The sequence below is a fragment of the Calonectris borealis genome, chromosome 15, assembly GCF_964195595.1.
Source record: "Calonectris borealis chromosome 15, bCalBor7.hap1.2, whole genome shotgun sequence".
NCBI classification, from domain to species: domain Eukaryota; kingdom Metazoa; phylum Chordata; class Aves; order Procellariiformes; family Procellariidae; genus Calonectris; species Calonectris borealis.
In genome coordinates this window covers 11210030-11223201 of record NC_134326.1, presented here as the reverse complement: position 1 = coordinate 11223201, position 13172 = coordinate 11210030, and the positions used below count along the sequence as shown (strand labels likewise).

Below are 13172 nucleotides of genomic sequence, written 5' to 3'. Positions count from 1 at the left end.
CGGGGCCGGGCTTCCTCTTCCTGAGCCGCCACGGCCCCCACTGCATTCCCGGTTCCCTCCTCGCCTTCACCCGGTGCCGTGGTATCGGCCCTTCCCTAGGGACACAAGGGCGCGGGGTCTTCCAGCTGAGCCCACCTCGGGGTTGGGGTGCCCAGCTTCCCTCACCCTCCCCAGGGGAGCTGCATCCTGCGCGCACCCCGTGCCGTGCCGGTCCCAGCACCCCCAGTGCGAGAGGATGATTTACAGCCCCAGTTAGCGCAGGGAGCGTGCAGAGGATGACTGCGGTGAATCGCTCACTGCGAGGCAGCGGGGAGGAGTGGGAGGCAGCGGCTGCTGGAAGGGGGCTCAGCAGGAGGTGTGAGGACTCCTGAGAGCATCGTCTACCCTGACACACCGCTGCTGCTCCCCCTCGCCTCCAGCATCCACCCCAGCGCGGGTCTCGCCCAGGCATACACCCAGCACCCCCTGGAGCTGGACCCCCTGCTGACACCCACAGCACCCAGCGGGGACATCTCCCCTGCGCGCAGCCAGCACCCACTTGCTCACACCTCGCTGCACCCCAGCAGCACCCCCCCCCCCTCCCACCGCCAGCACCCACCCGCCTCAGCTTCCCACGGTGACACCGCCTCTCGTTATTAATTAAAGGGTGAATGCTTTGCTTTTCCACAGTCCCCTTCACCTGTGGCTCTCCGAGCATTGTGCTAATATTAATTACTGGTAATTAATTAAATCAGGCCTCCCCATCCCCCTGTGGAGATGCTGTCTCATAAACATGCTGATAGCAAACACGGTGTCAGGACAGGCTCTCAGAGCTGGGTGGGAGCTTCCAATTACCTGTTGCTAATGATGCAAACCTCACCTGCAGCAGTTTCTACCTAATTGACCTTCCTGGAGGGCTAATGGGCTGGGAGAGGGAGATAGGTGGGAAACGAGCAGGACCTGGTCTGATCCCAGTAAGGGGTGATGGATGGATCTTTATAAATGCCCCTGGGTGTCCTGGTCCTTGCAGCTTGTGCTCCTGGACACTTGGTCCTGGTTTGCTGCTGGTGGGGTATGGGGCTGCCTGGGTGGGAGGCCCAAGGAGCTGGTGGAGCTTGCTTTGTGTCAGCCGTTCAGCCCCGAGCCACCGTGGGGGGCTGTGCCCCGATACTCGCATTGGTGTTGAGCTGCCATCCCCCAAGGTAGACGGGGATCATCTCCCATCAGCCCCCCCAGCCTCCTGAAGGGCTCAGAGTGTTTCAGAGGCAGTGTAAGGGTTCAGCATTCCCCCGTCCCGCTGCTCCTCGGAGAGCTGGGATGCCGTGCAGGAAGAGGACAGGAAGGCAAACAAGGTTGTTGACCCTCCCGAAGCGGAAGGTGGGTGCTCTGGGAACGAAGGAGGGGGATGGCCTGGGGATGCACAGCAGGAACCTGCAGACTGCTCACTGCAGCATGGCTTGGAGGGTCTCTTGGGCAAGGTCCCTCCACCCTCCTGGGGGACAAAGCTCCCCTACGCAGCCTTGGGTGTTGTTTGGGGGCACTGTCTCTCCCCCCCGCCCAGGTCACAAGCTCCCTTGCTTGCGTATGGCTGCCGCTGTGTGTCCCTAAGAGTGCACAGGGCACCGATCCCTGACCAGAGGTGCCACCTTAATCCGGATCAGCGGGAAATCTATTGCGTGCCCACGCAGCCCCGCATGGCAGCTCACTGCCTGGCTGTGGCCACAGCGGCACCTCGGACTCTGCGGATCAAGTGCCAGCCGGGACACGGGGGCAGCCCCACAGGAACCCAGCCCTGGGCAGCCTTTTGCACTGCGTTGTGGAGCACAAATGCAGTAATCGCTGAACAAAGGCGGCTTAATTTCCCGCTCTACAAGCAAAAGCGGGAGCAAACTGGGGTGAAATTAAGGCATTCCTTGGGCAGCTCCCACCCCCTCACCCCGACTGCTGTATCTCGGCCTGCGAGGCCGCTAATGCTACTTACATTATTACTGGATTATTTTGGTGTAATGAGCTTTGCCCTGCTCAGCTGTCCCTCTGCTCAGGGGTGTTGTGATGTGTAATACTTCCTGCGCGAGGCCACGAGGCGGGCAGCTGCCTGCTCAAAAACAAGCAGAGCCCTAGCAAAACAATGCATTAATGTTCCCAGAGCAAAATTCCAGCATGGGCCGGAGGTTAATCACAAATCAGGGAGCTTTCGGCTTAGTGCTGAACAAAGCCAGCAGGCGGGAGGGCGATGGTGCCTTAAGCCGGGTCCTGACCCATCTCCGTGGGTACAAATAGGAGTGACCATATTGGTTTCATCTCCGCCAGCGGTGTAACGCAGCTATGAGCATCTCTTCCATCCTCAACTCCTCTTCCTCTGCCTGCCTTCCCATCAGACCTGCCAGCGCAGGGGCTTGGCGATGTGTTGCTATGGACACCAAGAAGTTTCCCCTAGAGACCAGAAGCCTGGAATAAGTGATGCTTGCATTTTCTGACATTGATTTTTTTTTTTTCTCTTCCTCTTTTTTTATTATTCATGTTTGTTTAAGTGTTGATTAATTCCCAGCCTTTCATCCCCTCTCCCTCCAGCTTTTCTGTCCGAGCTTTGTGGATTGCCGTGGCTGTGTCCCAGGGCTTGGCTTCTGCTTCGTTCTCGGCGAGGATGCGAGCACAGGGTGTGTGGGAGGAAGTTTCAGTGCTGTAACTCTTGCTCTGCCGGATACCCCTACGGAAGAGATCCCCCATTTATTCCAGGCTCAGGAGATCCTGTTGGGGTCAGGCCTGGGTGCACCCAGGCTGCTGCAGAGTTCATGGGCGCTCACCAGCGGCAGCTGCCTCAGGAGGTCCTGGAGGCCCTCTTCCCAAGGGTTTTGCACCTCCGTGCAAAACGTGCCTGCAAAAGCATGGGTGGGGACACCCTGCTCCCTTTACAGGTGTCCTTCATCGTATTTGGGACCTCAAAGTGATTTAGATCTAATTAGCATCCATTGGTTTGAGCTCCAGGCCTGACTCCCATTTTATAGGACCTCTGTTGGCACTGCAGTACCCTTTAGTACCTCAAGTACCTCTGTCGGCCTCTGAGAGCTCTTGGCCTGCAAGAGGACCATCAGGAGGGAAGTCCCAGCAACGCTTGGAAGTTCACGTCAAGGCTGGAGCCTGAGCTTTGCAGGGGTCTGGGAGGCACTGGCAGGAAAACACCTCGGCTTTCCCTGCAGCCCTCAGGTCAGACTTGGCAAGGCAGCCAGTCCCCAGCAGTTCCAGTCCCCACCAGCTCCAGACCTGCAGGATTACGGCCCCAGGGGATGGAGCAGCAGGCAGGGAGGGTCAGCCCATTTTCCCAGTGGCGAGCAGTGCTGCACGTCCGTAGAGCGTGTTTCTGGGCACTTGGCGTATGGGATGGGATTTTACTGTGAGACAGTCTCAATGTCATTTTGACTTCTCTTTCTTTGCTTTTGAAGCCAATAATGGGCTGTTTCTGTTCCCCGTCACACGATCTGCCTGATGGTGAACGAGGAGCCTCTCTGATGAGTGATCTCCTCTGTCCTGTGCCCCTTCCTCCCCGCTCTGCCGGGAGTTCTCATACCAGGTTTCAATCAGCCTCTTCTCTTGTTTCTGGGAATGCAGTTCAGCCCTGGGTCAGAAGGTCTCTGGTCCATTGAAATCCTGCCCTTCACTGCTTCAGTTGCCCAAATTGCAACTCCCTCTCTGAAATCTTACAGCAAACAAGTCCTTTGCTGCTTGTCCCCTGCCTGCAGCGATTAGCGTGGTGTCAGGCAGCCCGGAGCTCCTGCGAGCAGCCTGTGCACTTGCAGGTGAGGCGGGGAAAGGAGGAGCTGCTCTTTAAAATGTTTTCTCTGTGTGTTTGGGGATTGTGCTGAGACAGCAGAAAGACCCCCTGCTCCGTATGGTTCCTCTTCTGGAGCGTGGGGCAAGGCTGCAGAACATCAGCCCTTTGTGGTGGTCTGCAGAGCTGCTGGAGGGGGTTGAGGAGTGGAGGTCAGTCCCAGGACCGTCTGCAGCAGGAGGTTGGCTCTTGCCCATAGCTCTGGGGGGGCCATGTTGCCCTCCCCTCCCCTGCAGCCCCCGCCTCAGCACAGAGCCTGCACGCGCCGCGGTGCCGCTCCGGAAGGAGCAGCGGGGCTGGGATGCTGCTCCTCGCTGAGGAGGTGAGAGTCCCACCAGGGCCAAACGCTCAATTGCTGTGATGTTTGAAAGCTCCTTGAAAAATGACTTCTTCAGCCGGTTCCTAACCAAACAAGTGGAAGCTCCAAAAAACAACAGTTCCTTCCCGCGCTGCTGCCAGATCAGTGCTCGCTGGCGTGTTTCTGAGCAGGTCAGCAGCAAGCCAGGACTGCCCGAGGGCTGAGCGGAGCAGAGCCGGTGGGTAGCTGGTCCCTCTGTTGTCCTTCTGCACCTGCTTAGGAGATAGGAGAGCATGCAGGGAACTCTGCATGGCCTTGAGGCGATGGTGTAGGTGACCTGGTTATCCATGCAGGGACGTGAACCGGCTGAACATGAGCCGGCAGTGTGCCCAGGTGGCCAAGAAGGCCAATGGCATCCTGGCCTGTATTAGGAATAGTGTGGCCAGCAGGAGCAGGGAGGTGATCGTGCCCCTGTACTCGGCACTGGTGAGGCCGCACCTCGAATCCTGTGTTCAGTTTTGGGCCCCTCACCACAAGAAGGACATGGAGGTGCTGGAGCGTGTCCAGAGGAGGGCAACGAAGCTGGTGAAGGGCCTGGAGCACAAGTCTGATGAGGAGCGGCTGAGGGAACTGGGGTTGTTTAGCCTGGAGAAGAGGAGGCTGAGGGGAGACCTCATCGCGCTCTACAACTACCTGAAAGGAGGTTGTAGCGAGGTGGGGGTTGGTCTCTTCTCCCAAGTAACAAGTGATAGGACAAGAGGAAATGGCCTCAAGTTGTGCCAAGGGAGGTTTAGATTGGACATTAGGAGAAATTTCTTTACTGAAAGAGTGGTCAGGCCTTGGAACAGGCTGCCCAGGGAAGTGGTTGAGTCACCATCCCTGGAAGTATTTAAAAGACCTGCAGATGAGGCCCTTAGGGACATGGTTTAGTGGGCATGGTGGTGTTGGGTTGACGGTTGGACACGATGATCTTAGAGGTCTTTTCCAACCTTAATGATTCTATGATTCTATGACAGGGAGCAGTGCCCGGGCACTTGCACTGCACAGCGCTTAGGACTTCAGACCTGTGAGCCAAATACAGGTAGTGGCTTTTTTGTCGGGGTCGGGGGGGGGTGTGGGGAATCCCGAATCCAGGACAGGGATGTGCACCCAGCTCAGGGTCACCGGGTGCTGGCACGGTCTCAGCTGTCCTTTGCACTTATCGATGGCCTGATGTCCGGCTGCTGTGTCGCGGTCACCGGAGGGCTCTTCTGCAGCTGCCCAGCTAAGGTCAGTGCCATGACGCCCGGTTGCGTCCTAAATGCTAACAGACCCTTCCCCTCTCTCGCTTTTCCCTCCCTCCTTTCTGCCAGCAGTTCCCTATCAGCAAAACCCCTACACCCCCGGGAGCAGCTCCGCCGTCATCCAGTGCTACCGCTGCGGGGACACCTGCAAGGGAGAGGTGGTGCGTGTCCAGAGCAATCACTTCCACATCCGCTGCTTCACCTGCCAAGGTAGGACGATGCCACCTGAAGAGCTGCTGGCCAGGTTGCCCCATGGCCCCAGGTGCAGTCTGGAAAGCAAAAAGCTGGGGACAGACCTACCTGGTCCACTGACATGGTCACACACCCACGGGTGGCAGCTTCCTGCAGGGATGGCTGTGGCGTGGTGCAGGCAGGGAGGCAATGGCACGGAGCTGGCACGGTGCAGGCAATGCCCCTGCGTGATGCCAGAGCCGGCAGGCTGTGAACAGGGGTGGCCGAGACCTGGGCACCGTCACTACCCTCGAGCTGCCTGAATGCCAACAGCCCACGCTGCGCCAGTCCCAAACATACCCACGGCCCATCTGTGATCTCGGGGGGCCACCGCGTCCTTCAGCCGCCTGCCTGCCCCCAAATTGAGAGGAGGAGGAGGAGGTGTCGCCAGCCCGGCTGAGAGGCAGCAAGGTGGGGGAGACACCCGGAGCAGCTCCTGATGGGGCTGGGGGTGGGTGACGGATTGCTGCCACCCACGCGTGGGATGCGACCGAGCAGCTGGGGCTCGGCAGCCCCCGGGAGCTGGCAGACATAAAGGAGAGAGGTTGCTCAAATCCTCCGTGAGCACAAGAGGAGAGTGTGGAGCAGTAAAAGCTAACGGCCCAGAGCTGATGCTGAAGAGCTCCTTAGCACGTTTATTAAAGCAGCCGCTCTCAACCAGGCCACTGGCCTCTTCTGTAGGTTATAAAGCATCCCATTACTAGAGCTTTTTAAAGGTCTCTGGTCTTCCAAGCTCCCAGCACTTTGTACTAAGCAGGACATAAATCCCTGTCGCCTTGGCCATGCTTTGCTGCTCCTCCCCTGGGGACGGAGGGTTTGGCTGGAGGGGACTCTTCCCCTGGGCTGTTACCACCCCTGCTGCAGCCCTGTCCCCCGTGGCGTGGGGGGATCTCTGGGAGGGGGTGTGGGCCCCAGGTTGCCCTCGGGGCTGACCTGCACGTGCGGGGCACTGTGCCGAGCCCCTTCCCGGCTCGGTGTGCGGGAGCTGCGCATCCAGACAAAGAGCTGAGACAGCCGCCGGCTTCAAAAGGGCCAGGAGCCGGCAGGGAGAGCTTGGCAGTGTTCGCTGCCTGATTTCCAAGTGAAAGGGAATAAATAATGAGAGGAAATCCTCCTGTCTCACCTTCCCTCACAGCTCTTACCCCCTGCCACCTCAGGCTGGCTGCGGCCGGCTCCCACGCCAGCCCCACGGCTTGTCCCCGACGTGTCCCCGGGAGCCTGGCACAGCTGGTGCAGCCCCTGAGGATGTGCTCCGGGTCCCACACCAAACGGGGCCCAGACCTGCCTCGGTTTTTCTTGCTTCTGCTCTCTGATACTGTCCCAGAGCTGGTGGCCTGTCCCTCATCACTGACAAGGACACGCTGGCAGGCTGTTTCGGAAAGCTGCGGGTGCTGGCCCTATACCCCCCGGCTGTCTGCCCACAGCTCCGGGGAGCAGCTTTGCAGGGGATGCTCTGCGGGAGAGGAGCTGCATCTCTGCCCCTGTGGGCCCTGCAGCCAGCGGGTCCAGCTGTGCCCCGGGGAGGGTGGCTGCTGTGCGGGCTGGCCCACGGGTGCAGGAGAGCTGTGTGAGGACAGGACAGAAGGGTGCTTGGGGGAGAAGGGTAAAGCAGAGACCAACATGGGCTGTGCTGGCGGGTGCTCAGTTGCTCTGTAGTTCCCCCTTCCACCCTGTCACCTTGTAGGACAGGTGATGGGCGTTGTGCAAAGGCCCCAGGACCTGTCCCTGTGCCGTTCCTGAGGTGCCTTCCAGGGCTTGATACTCTCGAGGTCTCTCAGTGGATGGAGAAGACGTAGGAGGGAAATGACACTAAGGGCCAGGGCTTGCCACATCTCTTTGGATTACTCTGATGGGCTGTGCACCACCCACGGTTCCCACAGCAGGGAAGGAAGCGAGGTTGGGCTGGACGCTTATGGAAAAACAAGCAGTGAGAGCACCAACCCCAGTGTGTCCCAGGACCTGTTCCCATCAGGGCACGGCTTCATGTCCAGGCCAGGGAGTGGAGATAGCTCATCATGGAGAAGGCCGTGCCCCAGGGCATGGAGAAGACCTCTCCCCAACCGTCCCTAGGGCACACCCAACTCTTTGCAGTCTTGTTCTTTGCTTCCCAACACCGTGTGAGTGTCAAATGGAGGGGCTGAGCCCCATCCAGGTGCCATGGGTCCAGGAGGGGATGCCTCGGACCCTCCTGGGCTGCTTGTGCAAGGCAGGTGGGGGCTGCAGGGGTTCCCCTCCCTGCACTGGGGTTTCCTCTGGGAGTGCCCAGCCCTGGCTGGCTGCGCAGCACCATCCTGCACCCCGCCACAGCCCAACACTGACATCTTGTGGTGCTGGGGGAAGGCTCCAGCGTGTCTGGTGGGAAGGGAAACCCTCCGAGATGCAGCAGAGTGGGCTCAGAGATCCCGGCTGGGCCCTGGGCTAGACCTGCCTGCTGGCCCCTTGACGGGTGCGTGTCCTCCCCCCGCAGTGTGCGGCTGCGACCTGGCCCAGTCGGGCTTCTTCTTTAAGAACCAGGAGTACATCTGCACCCACGACTACCAGCAGCTCTACGGGACCCGCTGCGACAGCTGCGGGGACTTCATCACCGGAGAGGTCATCTCCGCCCTGGGGAGGACCTACCACCCCAAGTGCTTCGTCTGCAGCACCTGCAGGTGAGCTGAAGCCACCACTGAGGGCACGCAAACCCCCTGCAGAAGCCCCATGCAGCCCTTGGCCATGCACAGGGGAGAGGGCTGTTCATTAGCCTGCAGCCCCTCATTCCCTGCTCAGCACCGCAGCAGGCGCCTTCTCTGCGTTTTCTTAGTGGAAACCCTTGGGAAGCAATGAGATGGCTCCAACCTTTCCCTCTGCAGCCTGCAGACCTGCCTTAACACTTGCATTGGTCCTCCTGCCCCGGCATGCGTTGCACACTCCCTGCCTCCCCTTGTAGCCCTCACCTGGAGCTCCTCCGCTCCCCGGCACCGCGGGTCCCACTGGCCCTTGGGAAAGGAGCTCATGGGCAGCCCCAAGCGCTGTGTGGAGAGGAGCGAGCAGCTCACACCTCCCCACCTTTTCCTTGGCCGCAGGAAGCCGTTCCCCATCGGAGACAAGGTCACGTTCAGCGGGAAGGACTGTGTCTGCCAAAACTGCTCCCATTCTCTCATCAGCACCAAACCTATCAAGATCCACGGGCCCAGCCGTAAGTTGACTGCTCCTGTGTTAATGTGATGGCTGCAAGGAGAGGGACCGCCTGTGCCCGGACCAGTGCTCGGGGTGGTGACGGGATGGGCTTTGGGGCCAGCGTGCAGCGCTGCACGGAGGCACGGGTGTTCGCAGAGATTTTGGAGGAGGAACAGGGTAGTCTCATGGCTCCACCCGGGATTGCAGGTCACCGCTGGTTTCGGAAACTCCCTTGGCCCATTGGTGACCTGGGCGGGTGCCGCCACCCCGGCGGGTGCTGTCTGGGGCAGTGGGGAGGTTTTGGAGCTGGGTGTGCTCTGAGGCGGTGCCCAGGTGTTGCTTTGTGTCCAGCTGCACCAAGGTCTCTGTCCGAGTGCCAGCCCCGGGACCACTCGCCTGGCTTTCCCAACACTGCATTACTCGCTGCCTCTACAGGCACTGAAAACGCTTCTTACGCTCACCCCCTTGCACTGATGAACCTAAGCTAAAACTCAGCAAAGGCAATGGAAAGGCTCTTTTGGTGGATTTGGCCTTGGTTTTGACCCCAGGTTGTTCCTTGGGATACCCCCTCTTCATGCCATTCCCCTCTCATGGGGCTTTGCCCCCCCAGTCTTCCCTTGCTGCAGGCTCTCTGCCCCGGCCACTGCAGAGCATCCAGTGGGTGCTGTGCTTGGGGGCAGGCAGAGCATCCCTGCTGCACGCAGGGCTTGCTTCAGCCCGTGTCCGGAGCGAGGGGACTGCAGTGTTAACGTCCATGCTCCGCTGTCTCCCATATGCCCCGTGTTTGCTGCTGTCAAGTCCCAGGGGAGCTGTCTCAGCGCAGTGCGTGGGCAGGTGGCAGAAGGCGGGGAGAGCTGGGAGCTGTGCCACACTGTGGTGCCCAAACCCGGCCACGTCAGCGGGCTGAGCCGTGGGGGAGCCGGGCGGGGGTCCTTGCTGCTGCGGCTCAGCAAGCCTTGGAGCATCAGTGCCTGGAGCCAAGCCCTGCAGCCAGGGCTAGACCCAGGACCATGGTGTTACCCATGGTCCTTGTCAACCGGTCACCGTGGTGGCTGTTTGGATTGAGTTACGAGTTGGTGCTGACAGGTCCCTGGGAGCTCCCCCAAGCTGCCTCCCCCCAGCTGTCACCATGGCCTTGGTGCAGTTAGGGGACGTGGCGGGGTTTGAATGAGCCCCAGCCAGAGGACGGGGCGTCCCCCATCTTCCTCCATCAGCACCCTGAGCTGCCCAGAGGCAGGCTGTGGCCAGCCCGCAGCACCCCGCTGTCTCCCATAGCAGGGCCGGGGCAGCGGGCAGGGGAAGTGCAGCCGCACGCTCTGCCTCTTGTCTGCCTTCCTCTCCCTCCCCGTCCCCTTCCCGCCAGCGCTCCTCCCTGGCCTGCAGAGCGGGGTTACCTGAGGGCACCATGCTTTATTCATGGGCAGCTGCAGGCAGCAGCCAGAGGAAGCCTGCTGCCTGCACGTGCCTCTTGCGGCCCAGGTGCCCTGGCAGTGCCACCCAGACAGGGTGGCAGGGGAGGTTTGGCTGCTGGAGCCCACCCTGGTGCACTCTGCAGGGAGGACATCCCTAGAAGAAGGATGCTGAGCCTCTCCCTGCAGCCCCAGTCCCGCCAGCAACAAAAAAACCCAGCAGCGCTTGTGTGAGAGAGGGCACGGGTCCTGGCTCAGCTGAGCTGGCCAGCCTGCTTTTTGCCAGGGGTCAAAAATCCGCCCCCACCAGCGGGCAGGGACTTGGTGCAGAGCTGCCTGGGGAAGGGCTCGGTGGAAAAGCCTCCCGGCTCGGGCTGCCTGTGCGGTGCTGCTGCACCTCTGTGGTGCCGTGGCAGGGAGGGAGTTAAGGAGAAACCCTGTCTGGGCAAACCTGCTGCCCAGGGGGAGAAGAGGACAAGGAGGAGTCAGGGTCAGGAGTCCGAGGCCCATGTGCTTCCTGCTCCCAGCCTTGACAGGAGCCAGGGGAAGCGGGGAAGGAAGGGAGTCTCGTAAATACTGCAGCGGGGCCGGACGTGGCTGCCGGAGAGCACAGCCCTTCCTCTGCTGCGCTCGCTGCCGGACACTTCCCACCACTCCCGCTCCGAGGGGAGCCCCCGGGGACCTGCCAGGGCAGCGCGGCCCTGGCAGCCCATGCACTTGCCCCGGCTCAAGCTCGCTGCCTGGCAGGGAGACCCGGCTCTGTGCTGCGGCAGGTGCTTGGCTGGGGTGGCTGGGTGCCAGCAGTGCCCCAGAGGTCCCAGCTCCAGCAGGAGGCTTTCCTCCTGGCTCCTTTGCTGGGAACAAGCAGAGGTGGCATATTCCTGTAAAGAAATGATTCCCCATAAAGAAATGATCCCCACGGGGCTGCCCCTGGAGTGGTCTCAGGAGCAGGGTTTTTGTAACAGCAGCATGCCCTAGAAAAGGAGGTCCTCTGGGGCAGGGCTTGCTCTGAGTGCAAGGGCTGTGCCGGGTTAAACACCCAGGGTGCCTCGGCGCGGGCCAGCAGATGTGGGTGTTCCTGCCGTGCTGCCGAGCCCCCCATCGGTGGTCCCATCCGCTCTCCCTGCTTCTGTACCCCCAGACTGCGCAGGCTGCAAGGAGGAGATCAAGCAAGGCCAATCCCTCCTGGCCCTGGAGAAGCAGTGGCACGTCAGCTGCTTCAAGTGCCAAACGTGCGGGATCATCCTCACCGGCGAGTACATCAGCAAGTGAGTGCCACCGTGCCGGCGGCAGGCTTGGCAGTGCCGGCCATTGCCAGGCTGCACCCCCCGGGGCTGGGGCTGCAGCGAGGGGGTGCCCAGCCTGGCTCAGCCACTGCTCACCCCCTTCTCCTCCCTCTCCCAAAGGGATGGCATCCCATACTGCGAGTCCGACTACCATGCCCAGTTCGGCATCAAGTGCGAGACCTGCGACCGGTACATCAGCGGCAGGGTCCTGGAGGTGAGTCCCAGAGCCACGGCCACCCCGTCCCGCTCTGTAATAGGGACCGTGTGTGTCCCACCCCGAGGTGCCTGCCTTGGGAGGCGTGGGAGTTTCATCATCCTGCACCCTCGACATGCTATCCTCACTCTCTCGGGGCCATGGCTCTTCCTGCGGTGGGTGCATGGACACAGTCTGACCTTCTCTGGAGGGAGGGAGTGGGGGAAGGAGCAATGCCACACTTCGGAGAGGTACTGGAGCTCCAAAAGCAGCCAGAGCATGCGGTGGCCTGGGTGTGCTGGGACATGCCCGGAGCCTAGGATGTGGGGACTCCAGCTTTAAGCAGCTGCTACCATGCCCGGCTCTGGAGTGTCCCCACCATGCTCACCCCAGCCCGCCTTCGGAGCGCATCCCTGTGCAGGCAGCCTGCCTGTTGCCTTGGAAACACATCCAGCACGGCTGCCTGCTGCGGAGCCTGGGCGAGGGGCTGCAGCACCCTGCCCACAGGCAGCCATCCCCGTGGCACACCCCTTTGCAGGACAGCCACCGGAGCAGGGGGTCCCCTGCTCTGAGCCAAATCCGGAGGGGTCTTTGCTCATCACCTTGCTGGCCAGCAGGAGCTGCTCTGGCAGAGCCTCCGAGGGATGCAGGGATCCCACAGGGATCCCACGGCAAGGCGTGGATGCAGGTGGCCATGGAGGGTGTTTTGGGCGATGGTGGAGCTGCACAGCAGGCAGAGGTGGGGGGAGTGGGGTTTGCCATTGGGGAGGGACAGAGAGGTCCGTCAGGGCTGGTCCTTCCCGTCAGCCAGGCAGTCAGGTCCTTCCTGCGCTCTCTGCTCCTGGAGGTGAGGTGTCCTGTCGTGCTTTCTGTTTCTACCCCAACATTTGCAGGGGAAAAGAAAAAGCCGGAAAATCTGGTCTGAGGGTAAACTAAAGGCTGAGGAGCCAGGAGGCAGAGAGAAAGATGTCAGAATGAAACCTGTTGTGATTTTTAGACCCCCTGGTGATGCTGTGTGGCTGGGCTGTGGTGGTGTAGGGAGGCAGCAGTGCTGAAAGTGTGCTCAGTCACTCCCCCTTGGTGGGAAGGGAAGATGTGGGTGGCATTGGCACCCACACCTCTGCCACCTCCAGACAGCAGCCATAGGAAGCTGTATCCCAAAATCAGAAGTACTGTGGCTCCACAGTGAGCCAGACCGCAGGTGCTATGGGCTGGAGTGGCAGTGGCTGTGCAGGTCTCCAGCCTGCTGAGAGCTGTTCCAGGACATCTCCAGCCCATTTCACTCACAGCCTACCAAGAAGTGGTTACCCCCTCCAGTCCTGCCAGCTGGGCTGGCCTGAAAGCACCCAGCCTGGCCAGGGAACCTCTCCCGAAGCTGGAGCTGGGTGTCAGGAGCCCTCCAGCATCTTCCCCCTCTTCAGGGAGCTGTCTCTGCCTGGGGAGGCTTTCTGCTGACTCCAGGCTTCGGCAGCAGGCCCGGCGCTGGCTGCCGTGAGCATGAGCTCAGC

General features: G+C 60.8%; 1 protein-coding gene across 7 annotated transcripts in view; it reads left to right on the top strand.

The window, feature by feature from the left end:
* ABLIM3 (actin binding LIM protein family member 3) overlaps positions 1-13172 on the top strand; it is a 56777-nt gene that overhangs the window by 27777 nt on the left and 15828 nt on the right. For 6 of the 7 annotated variants that reach the window (XM_075163881.1, XM_075163884.1, XM_075163880.1 and 3 more), the window contains exons 2-6: positions 5459-5596; positions 8085-8268; positions 8683-8795; positions 11327-11453; positions 11592-11685. In XM_075163881.1, the coding sequence (XP_075019982.1) occupies positions 5459-5596; positions 8085-8268; positions 8683-8795; positions 11327-11453; positions 11592-11685 (656 nt within the window). Of the gene's footprint in view, positions 1-5455; positions 5597-8084; positions 8269-8682; positions 8796-11326; positions 11454-11591; positions 11686-13172 lie in introns of all 7 variants that reach the window. The other variant, XM_075163883.1, reaches the window with a different exon arrangement.